This window comes from Suhomyces tanzawaensis, assembly GCF_001661415.1.
Source record: "Suhomyces tanzawaensis NRRL Y-17324 unplaced genomic scaffold CANTAscaffold_3, whole genome shotgun sequence".
NCBI classification, from domain to species: Eukaryota; Fungi; Ascomycota; class Pichiomycetes; order Serinales; family Debaryomycetaceae; genus Suhomyces; species Suhomyces tanzawaensis.
The window spans coordinates 1448516-1464471 of NW_017963638.1; the positions used below are offsets into that span (position 1 = coordinate 1448516).

At 40.5% G+C, this 15956-nt stretch overlaps 10 protein-coding genes across 10 annotated transcripts; 5 read left to right on the forward strand and 5 right to left on the reverse strand.

Annotated features, from left to right (window-relative positions):
* Positions 1 to 592: 592 nt before the first annotated feature.
* On the forward strand, positions 593 to 2835 carry MNL1 (Mnl1p; the record flags this gene model as incomplete). Its single annotated transcript, XM_020211611.1, has 2 exons — positions 593 to 2591; positions 2807 to 2835. The coding sequence occupies 2 exons, from the start codon at positions 593 to 595 to the stop codon at positions 2833 to 2835; spliced, it is 2028 nt and encodes a 675-aa protein (XP_020065364.1).
* Positions 2836 to 2999: 164 nt separating this feature from the next.
* Positions 3000 to 5000, reverse strand: ACE2 (DNA-binding transcription factor; the record flags this gene model as incomplete). Its single annotated transcript, XM_020209770.1, has 2 exons — positions 3000 to 4487; positions 4575 to 5000. The coding sequence occupies 2 exons, from the start codon at positions 4998 to 5000 to the stop codon at positions 3000 to 3002; spliced, it is 1914 nt and encodes a 637-aa protein (XP_020065365.1).
* Positions 5001 to 6056: 1056 nt separating this feature from the next.
* On the reverse strand, positions 6057 to 7364 carry KGD2 (alpha-ketoglutarate dehydrogenase; the record flags this gene model as incomplete). The annotated part of the gene is made up of 1 exon (XM_020210786.1): positions 6057 to 7364. One exon carries the CDS (start codon positions 7362 to 7364, stop codon positions 6057 to 6059), a length of 1308 nt encoding a protein of 435 aa, XP_020065366.1.
* A 1217-nt stretch (positions 7365 to 8581) lies between these two features.
* On the forward strand, positions 8582 to 10104 carry LPD1 (dihydrolipoyl dehydrogenase). Its single transcript, XM_020207579.1, has one exon. The coding sequence runs from the start codon at positions 8607 to 8609 to the stop codon at positions 10086 to 10088; it is 1482 nt and encodes a 493-aa protein (XP_020065367.1). The 5' UTR covers positions 8582 to 8606; the 3' UTR covers positions 10089 to 10104.
* Positions 10105 to 10292: 188 nt separating this feature from the next.
* MRPL8 (mitochondrial 54S ribosomal protein bL17m) lies at positions 10293 to 11120 on the forward strand. Its single transcript, XM_020207580.1, has one exon. The coding sequence runs from the start codon at positions 10309 to 10311 to the stop codon at positions 11053 to 11055; it is 747 nt and encodes a 248-aa protein (XP_020065368.1). The 5' UTR covers positions 10293 to 10308; the 3' UTR covers positions 11056 to 11120.
* Positions 11121 to 11451: 331 nt separating this feature from the next.
* KSR1 (3-dehydrosphinganine reductase) lies at positions 11452 to 13136 on the forward strand. The gene has a single exon (XM_020207581.1). The coding sequence runs from the start codon at positions 11645 to 11647 to the stop codon at positions 12638 to 12640; it is 996 nt and encodes a 331-aa protein (XP_020065369.1). The 5' UTR covers positions 11452 to 11644; the 3' UTR covers positions 12641 to 13136.
* On the reverse strand, positions 12775 to 13146 carry CANTADRAFT_5904 (uncharacterized protein; the record flags this gene model as incomplete). The annotated part of the gene is made up of 1 exon (XM_020210787.1): positions 12775 to 13146. The coding sequence occupies one exon, from the start codon at positions 13144 to 13146 to the stop codon at positions 12775 to 12777; it is 372 nt and encodes a 123-aa protein (XP_020065370.1).
* A 119-nt stretch (positions 13147 to 13265) lies between these two features.
* On the reverse strand, positions 13266 to 14628 carry CANTADRAFT_230518 (mitochondrial 54S ribosomal protein uL29m). Its single transcript, XM_020206914.1, has one exon. It carries the CDS (start codon positions 14275 to 14277, stop codon positions 13384 to 13386), a length of 894 nt encoding a protein of 297 aa, XP_020065371.1. The 5' UTR covers positions 14278 to 14628; the 3' UTR covers positions 13266 to 13383.
* Positions 14372 to 14858, forward strand: SMX4 (U4/U6-U5 snRNP complex subunit). Its single transcript, XM_020206910.1, has one exon. It carries the CDS (start codon positions 14465 to 14467, stop codon positions 14735 to 14737), a length of 273 nt encoding a protein of 90 aa, XP_020065372.1. The 5' UTR covers positions 14372 to 14464; the 3' UTR covers positions 14738 to 14858.
* A 121-nt stretch (positions 14859 to 14979) lies between these two features.
* CANTADRAFT_50291 (uncharacterized protein) lies at positions 14980 to 15861 on the reverse strand (the record flags this gene model as incomplete). Its single annotated transcript, XM_020209809.1, has 1 exon — positions 14980 to 15861. One exon carries the CDS (start codon positions 15859 to 15861, stop codon positions 14980 to 14982), a length of 882 nt encoding a protein of 293 aa, XP_020065373.1.
* Between the last annotated feature and the right edge of the window lie 95 nt (positions 15862 to 15956).

A 15956-nucleotide genomic window follows, 5' to 3' on the forward strand; every position in this document is an offset into this window, starting at 1 on the left:
ATTTTTTTGTACAATTTTATTGAAGTTGATCAACCTCACTTAAAAGGATAGTAACTTAAGTGATCACACTACGTTAATTTGAAGTGCTGCAACAGATCAATTTCTGAACTCGGTGAATGCTATCACAGTGATGGATGGATTTGATGTCTTTGGGCAGCAACTGCAGCCTGAGAAGGATAGGCACTCACATCAGTTGTCCTTATTCCCACAGAATGGACAGGGGTTCGATCAAGATGAAAGCCAGGGGAATTTCATGCTAGATCACATAGATCAGCTGCAACAGAGTAGCTCGGGATTCTCGTCACAACAAGACCAAATACAACAGCCCCTGCAGCCTCTGCATCATTTTCAACTCCAACAACCGCTGGTTCAGTTTCAACAACAACAACAACAACAACAGCAGCAGCAGCATCAACATCAAGAGCTGCCTCATCTGCTTCAATTTTCTAATCAGCAACAAGACTATGAAAACATGTTTGGAATACAATATGACGTTAGCTTGAACTCAAATAATGACCTATTCAAAAGTGGGTTGGGTTCTTCGGATCAACCGGAGAAGCACGAACACCTTGTAAACACTGTGTCCTTCAATATGCCAGGTGCCTTCAAGAATGATAACATGGATTTGGACGAGTCACCGCCATTTACGATTGACCTGGGATTATATGTTGACCCGGTAATTGGAAATGAATTGTTCCCCAAACCTAGTTCCACTGTTCTAAAGGCTGAGAATTCGGTCAGTCCATTTGATGATAGTTCGAGGGTGTCCTCATATACCAATGTCAACTATGACAATGTCATGTTTGCTAACAATCAAGACCAATTTAATGAAGCTGCTAACGAAAACTATCATAAAGGATCAATTGATAGTCACTTCCACAATGAAATGATAAACCATAACACAGCACACCGTGGCAATAGAAATCACTCGCTTTCTAACGCAAGCTTAAGTGTAAACAATCTATACAACGAGCTTTCTCCTTTGACAACCACAACCTCACTTACCCCCTCTGTGGGCTCAGTGCATTCTACCCAGCCTTCGTTCTTCTCCGCAAACCAGTACATCACCAGAAACTCACTAGAGCAACCACCTTCATCCATCCACCGCCCATCTTTCGATTATTATTCCAAGACAAGAGCTTCTATTGACAGCCAACATTCTTCCCAACATCAAAGAAGCACGGGGAGTACAGGTAGATACACAAGCTTCACCAATTCTATTACCAACATGCTCCCATTCATGGGTGATAGAAGTCAACGATCACCTCTCTCGGGGCCCCCTTCTCCTCAACATCAGACAATAGGAGGGCAGCCACAACAAGCATCTCAACCTCAAGCACAATCACAGCCACAACAACAGTCCAGACATCTTATTAGAAGCATTTTTAAGAGCTCCATAAATAATGCCAATCCTAATAATGCAAATGAATTCGAGCTGGAGGGGGATGCAGGTTTGAATTTAACCAATCCTGAAACAGCGAGACCTGTACTCATATCTGAAGATAACTATGGGAATGGGGATCATGACATTTTAATGAGTCCAACTAAGGAAGGTTCGGATTTCGACTTGCCTGATTCAAATACTCCAATAAAGAAGGCAAAAAGATCAAAGAGGAGTTTATTCACTAGGTTCAAGGCTCCTGGTAAGGTCGAAGCTGCTGTAGAAGAGGTTGATAATTCACAAGCTAGTGATGAGGCCAACTCGTTCTTGCAAAAGAGCTCCCTTGAGAATGAGAGCTTAGATAACAGTTTAGCTGGAAACATATCTGTTCACAACTCATCCGCCAGCTTGACACAATCGTCTGTTAATGGACAGAACGGACTATACTCCACTTCGCTGGCCACTTCACATGGTAATAATGGCCAGCCTGAACCAGACTACGCGGCATTGTTCGAAAATGTCGGCAAACGCAAGCATATTGTCAGCTCTTCGAGCTACCGGAAACCCAAAATTAAGGTCAAAACTGAGCCCGATGTGAACGAGAAACACTCATTGCTCGGATTGGGTGGTAAATCCAAAATTAAAAATGACCCTGATGGAATGATTGACAATGCTTCTTTCAGTGACGCGAAGAGTGATTCTATTTCAAGTGGAACCTCGTTGCACGAGAGATCTATTAGTCATGACTCTGGTGAAAATCTCCTGAATGGCTCATCAAGTTCTGCAATTGCAACTGCATCGAAGAGGATTTTAGGTTCCAAGTTGTATCAAAAGAAGAAGAGTACACAAATGAATATGCCTGCTGCAACTATGATTTCAAAAGGAGTGGAAGTTGAGGTGGACTTGGAATCATTAGATTTGCCTCCAGATACTCAAATTTTTGCCTCCAATACGATTAATTCAAAGACCAGGACTCGTGGTCGCAAAGAGAATAAAGAAGCTGACTTGCTGGACCTGTCCAAAATTTATCTATGCAATTATTGTTCAAGAAGATTCAAGAGGCAAGAACATTTGAAGAGGCATTTTAGATCATTGCACACTTTAGAAAAGCCATATGATTGTCCAATATGTCAGAAAAAGTTTAGTAGATCCGACAATCTAAACCAGCACTTGAAGACCCATAAACAAGAGGAAGAAATGGAGAACATGGGTAAAAGCCCCGACATGGCAATGGACTTTATTAAGCAAGAGATCTAAAAAATTTCAATTGAATTGCTTACTTTATCATGCTTGCAAAGACAAATTCATTTCTTTGATATCTACTTTTGCTTATAGAATTTATTTTATTTTACTTTTGTGTGAAGAGCTTCATATGTAGTATTGTTTGCTGGCTAACTATAATACCTTGGTAGTACGTTTAAACAGATTCACGTTCTACAAAAAAAATCCAATAGGAAATTGAAAGAAAAATTTAAAAATGAAACAAGAAAATCTCTATCGATTGAATTTGAGTATGATCAGTGTCATAGAAGAAGGAAGTATTAAGAAGGATATCAGAATTAAAGTCACTGCAAGTGAATCAATGAGAACAAGAAATAAATTGAGATATGCGGGTAAGTTAGGAATAAGTTTCAGCTAAACTGGAACTTAAATGTTCAGTTAATTTTTCTGATGTTATATCATCAAGAAAATCCGAAGAATTCATCCTCTTCTTTTGAGGCTTTGTGACACAATGATTAACGTTACTAGTGATTCCCCCCACACAAATATTTCTGTTTCTATGCTTCTTCAAAGCGTCCAATCTAGCAAATTCTTTTCCACAAGTGCACTTGCAGTTTCTCGTCTCCAAGTGTCCTTTTATGTGCCTGTTTAAGTCGTGCTGTCTGACGAATCTTTTTGGGCATGAAGGACAGGCGAAAGGACGATCACTAAGATGCGTCTGAATATGAGATCTGACATTATATCTTCTTGTGAACTCTTTACCACAACCTTTAAATGTGCATAAATATATTTTGTCTTCGTTTGGACCCACCCAATAATTATCTAACTCACCAGGAGGTAATAAAGAAGTCTTTTTTACTCTTCTTCTCACGGAAGATTGTTGAATATGTTTCTTAACATCTTTTGAAGCCTTCGCATTGGGAGAAATTATAGGACTCCATTCCAATCTCATTTGGTTACGGGCAGGTGTATTTGGTAACGTGTTTTTCAAAGGGGTCAATTGTGTTATAGTTGCATTAGCATCAACTGTATCATCATTAGTTGATTGCAAGTTTCTTAAAGGACTAGTGTAATACTTCACAGGAGATGAATTTAAGGATTTATTGGGACCATAAATTGGTGAAGACTGAAGTTGAACTCCCATGTTGGTTTGAAATGGTGAGGTATGAGAAGGTTGACGAATCTGATTGTTTTCAAGTTGAGGGTTTTGGTTATTACTGTAAGTTTGTTCATTTTGATAACCATCTCCGAGGAAGTTTTCTGACTCAGAAAAGAATTGAGGTGTGTAGAAATTCACCTTACCTCTCAACTGTGGATGTATTGGCGAGGAGAATTTATGCTGGTTGTGATCGTTATTCACAACTCTACTTGGAGAAGGTGATTGTGGCTCAGGCGATGACTGCCATTCTGGAGATCCATTTGACAAAGTAGGAGGTGATGGTGGTGGTAAAAAAGAGTTGAAGTTATTCTTTAACTGTGGGTTAGGAATATTCTGAAGTTGTGAATGTACTTTTTTGTAGCCCACAGGTTGTTGAACAGGGATGGGGACATATTTGTAACCGTTCTGTGGATTGAATGGATTATTTTGTTGTTCAGCCAGAGCATTTGATTCAAGTAATGGTTCAATGTCATCGACATAAGCTTCGTGATGTCTAGAAGGGGACTTCAAATTTTGTAAGTATCTCACAGAATAGTTATTCACAGATTGAAAGCCACCTTTAGTATCTGATTTTTCAAAAGATAAAGGTGGTTGAGAGGAGGTTTCGGGTGAAGGTGGAAATTTGTAGGATTTAGGATTCGTGTTTGTGACAATATAGTCCTTACTTTCCTTTTGGAATTTTACCGGTGATATTTCTTTGGTAGCCTTTTTCTCCATTCTAACTGCCTCATTGTGTTCATCCTCTTCCTCTTCTATCAACAAAATTGGTTGCGGAGGCTCAATATTAGTTCTTGGAAAGTCAAAATCCAAGACTGGCGGATTTTCTAGCAGGATAGGATCATTTTGGGAGCTGTGATGAGAACTTAAGGATCTAAGCAAATCACCAGGGGAAACAGATTTTCCTAAGTCTAGAGAGTGCTTCACAGATTTATATAAGTCACTGTTTAGACCGCCAATGGATAATTCTCTGTTATGGTCAGAAAACCCGAAAATAGCTGTTCCACTTATTTTTCTACTGTGTTTTGCTTGGTGATGATTAACTGTGGTTGTTTGTGCCAGACTAGCATCCTGTATTTTAGTAGCAAATCCGGATGGAACATCTAAATCCTGTAATCCCGTTAATGTCTCGTTGAATAAATTGTCGATTTCGTTATATTCGGTGAAGTACTGATCAAAGTTGTCCTCTGGTAATGGAATATTCTTATCCATTACTTCATCCCACTCGTTATAAGTCTCCATCTTGAAAATAGTTTATTTATCGGAGGAGTGTTTGGATAAAGCCCAAGGCTATCTCTTTGAATTTCAAGTAAGCCTTATGCCAACTAGCGGAACCAATACTGATCTGTCTGTGGAAACACCAATGTCAATTACTTATAAACCTTCGAGACTTGAGGTTTCAATGTCTGCAGAATGTATTTGCGGCGTAAAGTATCCGTTTGACCCGGTTATTTCTTGAGTATGAATGATCGTAATCTGGTGTTCTTCTCTTAAGTAGTAGCTCAACAACTCTATCAGAATGAATAGCAGATATGAAGAGAATAAATAAAAGTATTAAAATAATTGACTTTTAGGTCTCTTCCCTTAATTTCTCCTGCGGTCTTGTTAGTTATAATCCTATTTTGGAGATAACTCTGCCGGTATGGTTTTTCACAACATCATTGCCCGATTTGGAAAAACATAAACATTGCCAATTTGGCTGCGAGCTGTTACTTTGACATTTGTGGTGCACGAATCACTGAATATTCCATGAACTTTAGCTAGAAGGATCCGAATTGGTAAAGCAAGCTACCATGGTGACAAGACTTTACCACATCTATGATTTCATACTTTTTTACACCTCATAAGCAATATGAGAACGTTTCAGGCTTCAAGAGTGTTCTCAGTAGTGAATTGCCGATTGATGTGAAAGAAGAATGAGTGTTTGGGTTACCTGATTAGGCAAGCCATTCTCCAGGATTCTCAGAGTGATTTGTATGATCCAGGACGATTGTAATGGGTGGTCTATCTGTATTGTTCTCAATTTAGGAGTGGCCGAAAGAAACCTCAAATTCAGTTGCTATAGCTTTCTTTGCTTGTAGGAGTCTATAATCAAAATCCTTTAGTTGCCCCGGAGAGTCGTAACTGTCTGTACTGCAAGATGCAAGTGTTATCTATCATTTATTTTTTTATGAATGTAACTCAGTTGGCCGCTTCTCCTTGCATGCTCTGCTAGAGGTGTCCCCAACTCGGATAACATAGCTACACATCTACTACTGGGTCTCATTTTCGTGTTCTTAAATAAGCTATCTATTCTGTTTATTGCAATAACAACATCTTTCTTGGGTCTTCGATCAATTCCTTAACAGTCTTCAAGAATGTAACGGCTTCTCTACCGTCCAAAACTCTGTGATCGTAAGTCAAGGCCAAGTACATCATTGGTCTGGAAACAACTTGACCGTTGACAGTCACAGGTCTTTCCTTAACACCGTGCAAACCCAAGACAGCGGTTTGAGGCATGTTGATGATTGGAGTTCCGTACAAGGAACCGAAAACACCACCGTTAGAAATGGTGAAGGTACCACCGGTCATATCTTCCAAAGTCAACTTACCATCTCTGGCCTTCTTACCCAAGTTGGAAATTTCCTTCTCGATGTCCAAGATGGACAAGGATTCAGCGTTTCTCACAATTGGAGTGACCAAACCCTTTGGAGTAGCGACAGCAATAGAAATGTCGGTGTAGTCTCTGAAAACTAAGGTGTCGTTGTTTTCGATAGATGCATTGACAGCTGGAATTTCTTTAGCAGCCAAGGTGGAGGCCTTAGCAAAGGCACCCATGAAACCTAATTTAATACCGGTTTTGTCCAATAATTCATCCTTGTACAACTTTCTCATTTCCATCAAGTTACTCATGTCTACTTCGTTGAAGGTGGTCAAAGAGGCAGCAGTGTTCTGGGATTCCTTAAGACGCTCAGCGATTCTCAATCTCATTCTGTTCATCTTAACTCTTTCTTCGTTTCTGGAGAAATGAGTGAAGGTTGAGGCCTCACTCTTGGAGTCCTTCTTGGATTCCTTTGGAGCTTCTTTCTTTGGGGTTTCCTTCTTTGGTTCTTCCTTCTTTGGAGCTTCCTTCTTTGGTTCTTCCTTCTTGGATTCTTCCTTTGGAGCAGCTTCCTTAGATTCCTCCTTTGGAGCTTCGGAAGCAGCCGGAGCCTCACCTTCTTCGATCTTAACTAAGTCTTGGCCAACTTCAACGGTTTCTTCAACTTCAACTAAAAGTTCAGTGATAGTACCGGCGACGGATGCATTAACTTCAACATCAATCTTATCAGTTTCAATGGTGGCGATAGTCTCGTCTAAATTCACGTAGTCACCAACATTCTTAGTGTAAGCAGACAAAGTACCTTCGGTGATGGATTCAGCCATCTCAGGAACCTTGACTGTGTGGGAGGCGAAACGACGGAATTGAATGCCTTGAACACCTCTTAATGGCATGGTTGGGGCAGCATTGACACTCAGGAATCCACGGACGGATCTGGCCATGGAACCACTGACTCTCAAGCCGGATCCCTTAGGAACGGCAGCGGAGATACGCTTTAATGAACTTCTAACGTTTCTGGACAACATGATGTCTCAATATTTTTGGTCAATGATTTGCACGATTGGAACTGATATAGTGTACGTTCCTGTTGGTTATATACCTTCAGGCTTTGAAGATTTTTTACCGGTCAGTCCAGATAGCCATTTCCGAGGGTAGAGATGACTTCCGGCCCATTAGTCCCCGCGTTAAACGTGGAGAATAAACCGGATTCTTGGCTTTGCTCCGGTCTTTATTAATGATGTACTTTGATTGGTCGCACTGTCCCGGGATGTATCGGAATTCGGAGTGTTTGGGTGCAACAATTTGGGCCGTATAGGTTACCAAACAGCTGTGGTGGCTAGGTATGTGTTTTAGATGGAGGCCAGATACATAACAATGCATTAAAACCTACAGTACTAACCACACAGTTAAGACGAATGGTTTGTGTATGTGCTCATCATACTAGTTTGTGTTTATGCATTTCAGAGTTTCCGAGACAATGTTTTGGGGCAAGATTAGCGAGCTTTCGGAAAGGAGAAATGAAAGGTTGTTTCTACGATTTAGCAACAATAGTAAGATAATCAGGTAGCCATGAGTGTAACTAGGTGAATTTCCGAGATATCCCACTTGTATTCTGAAGTGACATCGTCTACATTGCTGTGGTGAACCGTATGTAGACCGGCACTAAAACACGTGACTGAGTTGACCGAATTTTCGCAACCCTTTCCAGATCTCAACGTGTCAATTAACACCTCCTTGACAGTAGGGAGTTAGGAATGTCACCGTTTATCACTGGGTCATGCCGACGACTATTAGGTTTAGGTATGATCAAAGATGACTAATTGTTCTTGAGTCATTATCCAGTGATTTTTAATGGCCCAGGAGCGTAATACATGATCCAAGAGGCCAGTAGTTATGTCAAAAAGAAATGTGCTTAGGAATAGCAGTGCGGCCAGAAATAGCGTTCTGGTTGGGTAGCAAAGATGTAGAGGAGCCAGTAGATCGGCTCCATCAACAATACGGCGATATAGTGCTACTTCTTTAGAGCAGTGATTGTAATATCAAGTCGAGTAGAGGTCCTGGAGAACTTGGCTGGACAGCTGATCGTTCCTATGTCCCAGTCTATATTGAATCCGGGGTTGTGGCAAAAACACTGACCAATAAGCCCGAGATGCCCGGGAATAGTAGTGCGCGTACCACGGACAACACTGAAGCATTTTCGTTGAGGATATAAGGAGCGAACTTCTAAGTAATCTCATCAATTGGGTAACCGATAAACACTAGATCAAATGTTGAGAAACAGCTTTGTGAAATCCAGTGCTGCTAGCAGAGCTAGCGCACTTCAATTTGTCAGATTCGCTTCTACTAAGTATGATGTCGTCGTCATTGGTGGTGGTCCAGGTGGTTACATCGCCGCCATTAAGGCCGCTCAACTCGGTTACAACACTGCATGTGTTGAAAAGAGAGGAAGTTTGGGTGGTACTTGTTTGAATGTTGGTTGTATTCCATCCAAATCTTTGTTGAACAACACCCACTTGTACCATCAAATCAAGCACGATTCCAAGCACCGTGGTATTGAAATTGCCGGTGATGTCTCAGTGAACTTTTCCACTTTGATGGCCGCTAAGGACAAGGCCGTCAAGGGTTTGACCAGTGGTATTGAAATGTTGTTCAAGAAGAATGGTGTTACCTACTTAAAGGGTGAAGCTTCTTTCGTGGATGAACATAACATTAACGTCAAGCCAATCGATGGATCCGAAAACCTTGAAGTTGAAGGTACCAACTTCATCGTTGCTACTGGATCTGAGCCAACTCCATTCCCAGGAATTGAAATCGACGAAGAAAGAATTGTCAGTTCTACTGGTGTATTGTCATTGAAAGAATTGCCAAAGAGAATGTCCATTATCGGTGGTGGTATCATTGGTTTGGAAATGGCTTCTGTCTACGCCAGATTGGGTACTGAGGTTACCGTTATTGAATTCCAATCTGCTATTGGTGCTGGAATGGACGCTGAAGTTGCCAAGCAATCCCAAAAGTTGTTGGCCAAGCAAGGCTTGAACTTCAAGTTAGGTACTAAGGTTACCAAGGGTGTCAGAGAAGGTGATGTTGTCAAGATTGAAGTCGAAGACGTCAAGTCTGGTAAGAAGGAAGAATTGGAATCCGACGTCTTATTGGTTGCCATTGGTAGAAGACCATACACTAAGAACTTGGACTTCGAAAAGGCTGGTTTAGAATTAGACAACAAGGGAAGAGTGGTGATTGACTCCGAATTAAAGACCAAGCATGACCATATCAGAGTTATTGGTGATGTTACTTTCGGTCCTATGTTGGCCCACAAGGCTGAAGAAGAAGGTGTTGCTGCTGCCGAATACATCAAGCACGGTCACGGCCACGTTAACTACGCTAACATCCCATCTGTCATGTACACCCACCCTGAAGTCGCATGGGTTGGTCTTAACGAGCAACAATTGAAGGAACAAGGTATCAAGTACAAGGTTGGTAAGTTCCCATTCATCGCCAACTCTAGAGCTAAGACCAACTTGGACACCGATGGTTTCGTCAAGTTCCTTGCTGACGCTGAAACCCAACGTGTCTTGGGTGTCCACATCATTGGTGCCAACGCTGGTGAAATGATCGCCGAAGCTGGTTTAGCTTTGGAATATGGTGCTTCTACTGAAGACATCGCCAGAACTTGTCATGCCCACCCAACCTTATCCGAAGCCTTCAAGGAAGCTGCTTTGGCTACTTTTGACAAGCCACTTAACTTCTAAAAGACATAAGTCCGTATATACTAAAATTTAAGCTTAGGATAGATTTTGATGTAGGCTAGCAAAATATCACATCTAATATTATGAAGCGAAGTAGTGCCAGATGCAACAGAATTTGGCCTCACTATGGGAAAATGTCGTTCGATGTCGCGAAATTATGATGTGGAAAAAAAGTTGATGAAACAGAAGTGAACGAACAAGAGAATAGTCTTCAATAATAGAGATGCCTTCCTTGCAAAAGTTTCATGCTAATGTGGCACGCCATATCAAGCTGATGGACAAGAACTTGTGTGCCAATTTAATTCGTCATGAAAATATAATCACCACTAGAGCTAAGGCAAAGAGAGCTCAATCCAAGATTGAAAAGTTTTTGGCCGATGCTATCAGGAACAACAAAGAGTTGGCTGATAAGGACTTCGAATACCGTCTCGAAAACAACGATGCCTTGAACTTCTTACAGCCTCCGGACAGAAAAGAAGTCGGATCGAAGATCATCAACGAGTTAGCACAAAGGTATCCAGGTAGAAGTTCTGGTTTCACAAGAATCATCAAATTGGAACCCAGATTAGGCGAAGATAAGGCTCCAATGTCTGTATTGGAGTTGGTTGATTCTGATTATGAAATTAAGTTCTGGTACACCGCCAAGATTGTTGCCAGATTAGAACTCCAAAACATCCCAGTGGATGATCTCACCAAGCACAACGTTCACAAGTTAACCAAATTGCGTAATGATGGAGAGGAAAGTTTCCGTAATGCAGTGGAAACCGCTAAGCTTGAATTTTTCAAATTCAACCCAGAAACTGGCTCTTTCAATGATCCAGAAATCGAGAAGAATTTGCAAAATAAACCTAACATGGCATATCACGAGGGACCTTTAGTCGGTACTCTTTTGAAATCGAAGAAATTTGGAACTACTCCAAGACCAACTAGAGAAACAGTTGAAATTCCAAAATCTCCATTTTTATCTTAATCATGTACATAGTCTAAAATATAGGACACAAACGAGGATAATTGATCGAGAAGGTTCACAATTACAGGTAGGGGACTGAAAGATTCTTGTAGAGCAAAGCATATTCAAAAATTAAAGGACTGAGGTTCCAGTTTTTATTGCAATTTTCTATTTACTCTCACTCCAAAAATTATTCTGTACCTTCCCCAACTGGAGTAGTTTACCGTCATAGATTACCGTCATAAATTGCCCGTCGTAGATTACCTGTCGCAGCACCCGTCCTATGTGCGCCCTCAAATATTCAACGCGTGGCTATCATTACAGCCATCAGAGTAAGCGCGCTACTTATTCCATATGGGATTTGGATTTACAATCATGGATGCGCGCATATTGTTTAGGTGGAACGGTATGCTGATCTTTCCTTTTAGGTATAGCGCACGTAACTCATACAGGGAAATAGCAGGCTACTGCACCACTTCACAGCCGTAGGCTTCACCATCATACTCATATGATAATTTGAAAAAATAGATTCGCGCACTACTGAATTCATCTAGATAAATATACCAAAGGAGCCTTTTATTGATCAGTTTAAAGCACCATTACAAGCACAATGTTTTTCAGTTCCCAGTTTGAACCAAAAGGCAAGACAGCCCTCATTGTGGGAAGCTCACAAGGTCTTGGAGCAGAGATCGCCTTAAAGTTATATGAGCAGGAATGTTCGGTTATTTTAGTTGCAAGAACTGCTTCCAAGTTGAAGGCCCAAGTTGAAAGGATAGTATCGACTGTCGGCAAGAAGGACAACACGGAGATATATTATATTAGCAGTGATGTGTCCAACTACAAGGCTGCTCAAGACATGTGGGACGAAGTCTTCCACAAAAGAGGACAAGATCCCGATTTTATTTTCTGCTGTGCCGGTTCTGCTGTTCCAAAGCTATTCATTGACATTACTGAAAAAGACATAAACGATGGCATTGACATTAACTTCAAGACAGCATACAATGTTTGTCACACCGCTTACAAAACTATCTCCAAGGTGCATTCCAACAAGGAATCACATGAGTACAAAAAGAGAACGATTGTATTATTCTCATCTGTTATCAGTGTATTTCCATTCATTGGTTACGGTCAGTACGGGCCAATGAAGGCTGCCCTTCTAAACTTCTCGATTATTTTACGTCAAGAATTGAAACCATTCAACTTTAGAGTCGCTACCGTAATTGCAGGCAATTTCCAAAGTGAGGGTTATGATGTTGAACAGCAGACAAAACCAGAAATTACCAAAGTTATCGAGGGACCAAGTCATGCAATGCCTGCGTCGGAATGTGCCCAGATTATTTTAAAGAACTTGAACAGAGGAGTTGACACAATTTACACTGACTTAATTGGATGGTTTGTTGGCTGCTTTTATTTAGGACTTGCTCCCAGAAATTGGTACATTGTTCAGATATTTGTTAGTCTTTTACTCCTGATTATTGGCCCGATAGTTGGCTGGTCAATGGATAGAGATATCAAGAAGTATTATCAGCAACACAAGCTGTCTGCAACTGTCACAGAACAGGCTGAAAATTCCGATCTGACTACCACCTCCACAAAGAAAAGTTAGTCCGAGCTATTGGCCACATGCAAGGATACTGGAAACATTACATATACGTATATTTAGTTCTTTTATTTAAATACTCAAATGTACACGACGCCTGACTCCAACATGACACTTTTCCTAAACCTTAGTACAGTCCTTTACTTCTTTTCTGTGATAGAGTTAGCTATCTTGTCAGAAATACTGAGTAACTTTTTATCAGCGGTAAGGCCCCATTGGTACCAGTTAATGCCATACACCCAATTCACCATCTTGATAATCTCATCGTTCCAGATATCCTTGCAGGTCTCAGAAAAGTTGACCCTAGTGGTTGCACCGATACGCTTATCTATAGGAATAAGTTCTTTCTTCAAGTCATGATCAGAGAGTATTCTGTTGTTGATAGTATTGTCAGATACTCTGAGCTGGTGTGATATGAATTGTTGATTCTTCTTGAAGTACTCGCCGGTATAGTATGTGAGCGCAGAGGTCAATAAAACACCTCCTAAGAAGCCATGTATTCTTCCTCCCATATTGCGTGTTAGTTCTAGTAGTTGAGCAAGGTGAATTGATACTCAACCTGGTTTCGAGTTAAGTTGGATGTCGCAAAATGTCGCACTCCCAATGATTGGACTAGCACTAGTCAGAAAGGAATAGTGTGTGCTAGGAAGTCTCCGGCAGTGATTTTAGCTTCTGAAAACCAGTAAGCTGCTTCTACATAAGTTGCTATCATTACTAATACCTGGGATGAAATTTATGTACAGATGGGTTTAACTATGTGATTGGGTAGATTCTTGAATGAATGATTCAAGAGCATTTCTCAAGAATGGGAAAACATCAATCTTGTCAAGAACTACAGATTGGCCAGACTCTCTTAATTCCTTGACTTCAGCGACTGCTTCTTCAGTGTCACGTAACAAGAAAGGAAGTTCTTCCATAACTCCGTTCAATGGCAACAAAGATTCGTCAGAGTTTTGTGTGGCAAACTTTCTAGCCTTGAGGTTAGCAACGTAACTTAATCCTTGCACGAACTTCACATTGATATCCTCATTCAAGTTGTAGTCTTCCAATTGTGGTTGAATTCCAAAAAATGCGTATTGCAATCTGACAAGCTTTTCATTGAAAGCACCCACTTCGGCTTCAGAGCTGTTGACATATCTTTCCTCAAACTCATTCAAATATTCTTGTTGTTCCGATGTGAAGGTTTGAACTCTTTCATATGCAACTTGTCTTTCTAACAAGACTCTCTTGATTCTCTTTTGAGTTTCCATTAATTTGCCATCGAGCTCGTTGTGCTGATCTATCTTTTTGTATCTTAAGGACTCGGCTAATCTGACTTCTCTTGCAACGATGTTTCTTTCTTTTAAGACAAGGTACCACAATTTATGCAAATCATCAAAAGACTTTCTTCTCAATTCTGCGATGGTCCATTCTCTAGAAGTGGTGTCCAACTGTTCAGTGTTTCTCAAAGCAGTTTCAGTGCTGCTTCCTTGGGGGAAAAAGGCCCATAATGGATGGTCTGGAGAAACATCGAAGTTCTTGTGGGTTGGCACGATTGGCTCTCTCAATTTCACGTTCTTTAAGTCTCCAAATCTCAACGGCTTGCTACGTGCAAGACGTATCACACTACTCAGGAGTGTTCTTACGGAGGTGTGGATACTCATACTTCAATTACGAGCCTGTTTGATCAAGTGCTCCCGTTACTGATATAACTGTATTCTGAGTGCATGAAAAATTTTAGCACGACATTCACGCGACTTACTGCGACATCAGAACTCCTCCAACAGAATCGAGAGTTTGGCCACAGACTCGTGCATAGATCCAGACTGACTCAATAACCATAAAAGCACAATGTCTACAGTTCACACAGAGCCACAACAACAGCAGCAAGAGCCACTTGACTTAATCCGTTACCAATTAGATGAGTTTGTGTTGGTGAAATTGAGGGGTGCAAGAGAGATGAAAGGAAAGCTTCAAGGATATGACTCCCATTGTAACATGGTGTTGAGCGACGCCCAGGAATTCATATTCAGTGAAGGAGAAGAGCAGCCGGTCGTAAAGAAGTCTGAAATGGTGTTCATCCGTGGAGACTCTGTGATTTTGATTTCCCCAACTTCTGAATAGATCCAGTGATAAGTATGCAAAGGTACTTTCGATGTTTTTGGTAGGATTGCACTTGGGGGTTGATAAAATAGGGTGAGATTTGTTCTAGTATTGATATGGTATTCAAGATTTGCATTCAGCTCACCCAAGCTTAGGCGATATACCTGCGCATCTTGGGACCCCTGAGCAGTCATAAAATTCCTTTTGATGATCAAATGATCATTTGTACATTAATATAATAGTAATTCTTATAATACATTAAACTATTGAATTTCTGAGTCATTATAAATCTGTAAAGCGTCCCTAATCACCTCCAATCTTCTGGCATTTACGGTCCATCTGTCCTTGATTTGCGCACCCTCGGAGAGTAAATCTTTAATTCCATGGAGTGTTTGCTCTATGGCTTTATCATAATCGTCAAGTGTAGGGAAGCGGCCAACCTCATGCAACTGTGATTTGTTGAGTTTGTAACAGTATTTGTTCTCAGCAAAATTATCCAATATTTTTGAGTTTTTCAACTGCTCATCCAAGCTTTTGATGGTATCAACTTGAGGAAGTTCTGATTCTTCTTGATCAAAATTCAAGTTAATGTCTTTAAAAATCGCTCTAATTTCTTCATATTCGAAAATCAATGAGTGTAAATTAATCTGGGGGACACTGTCATCGTATTCTTTCCTTATGGAGTTAGGGTTGAAGGTTTTGGAAGTTTTAGCCACTAAGTTGTTATCGAAACTTTTAACTAGAATTTTCATCTTGTCAAGAATGGGTTTCTGTATTTCTTTTATGTCTTTAATTTCTTGCTGAAGAGTGTCCATCTTCGCAGTCAATTGTGTGAATTCTGATTTTAAGTTAGTGACATATGGAGGTGTATAAGTCCTTCGAATTACGAGACTGTTCGTTATTTCATTGATGTGCGTTCTGTACAATTCAACAACTCGATCTAACTCGAAACGCATTTGTTCAAACTTCAATTTACTTTCTTCTGTGACCTTTCCATCATTGCTCTCCTGTATTATTGTAACGTTCAACAGGTATAATTCTTGTCGTAACTTTAAGTACTGAGATGTGATTTTATCATAAAACTTAACTGAGTTCGCTGCCGAATCATCTATGAGCCTCTGTTGTTTGTTACTTACAAAGGACATTTCTTCATGGAGTTACTCTATAATAACTGGTCAGGTATGATGTTAGGTTGTGATACTATTGAATTGTTGTAATATGATCAGGTACTCTTGTAGGC

What these genes read in the sequence shown, in the direction of transcription:
- CANTADRAFT_230518 (XM_020206914.1), bottom strand. Translation starts at nt 14,277, where the DNA reads ATGAGTATCCACACCTCCGTAAGAACACTCCTGAGTAGTGTGATACGT.
- LPD1 (XM_020207579.1), top strand. Translation starts at nt 8,607, where the DNA reads ATGTTGAGAAACAGCTTTGTGAAATCCAGTGCTGCTAGCAGAGCTAGC.
- MRPL8 (XM_020207580.1), top strand. Translation starts at nt 10,309, where the DNA reads ATGCCTTCCTTGCAAAAGTTTCATGCTAATGTGGCACGCCATATCAAG.
- KSR1 (XM_020207581.1), top strand. Translation starts at nt 11,645, where the DNA reads ATGTTTTTCAGTTCCCAGTTTGAACCAAAAGGCAAGACAGCCCTCATT.
- SMX4 (XM_020206910.1), top strand. Translation starts at nt 14,465, where the DNA reads ATGTCTACAGTTCACACAGAGCCACAACAACAGCAGCAAGAGCCACTT.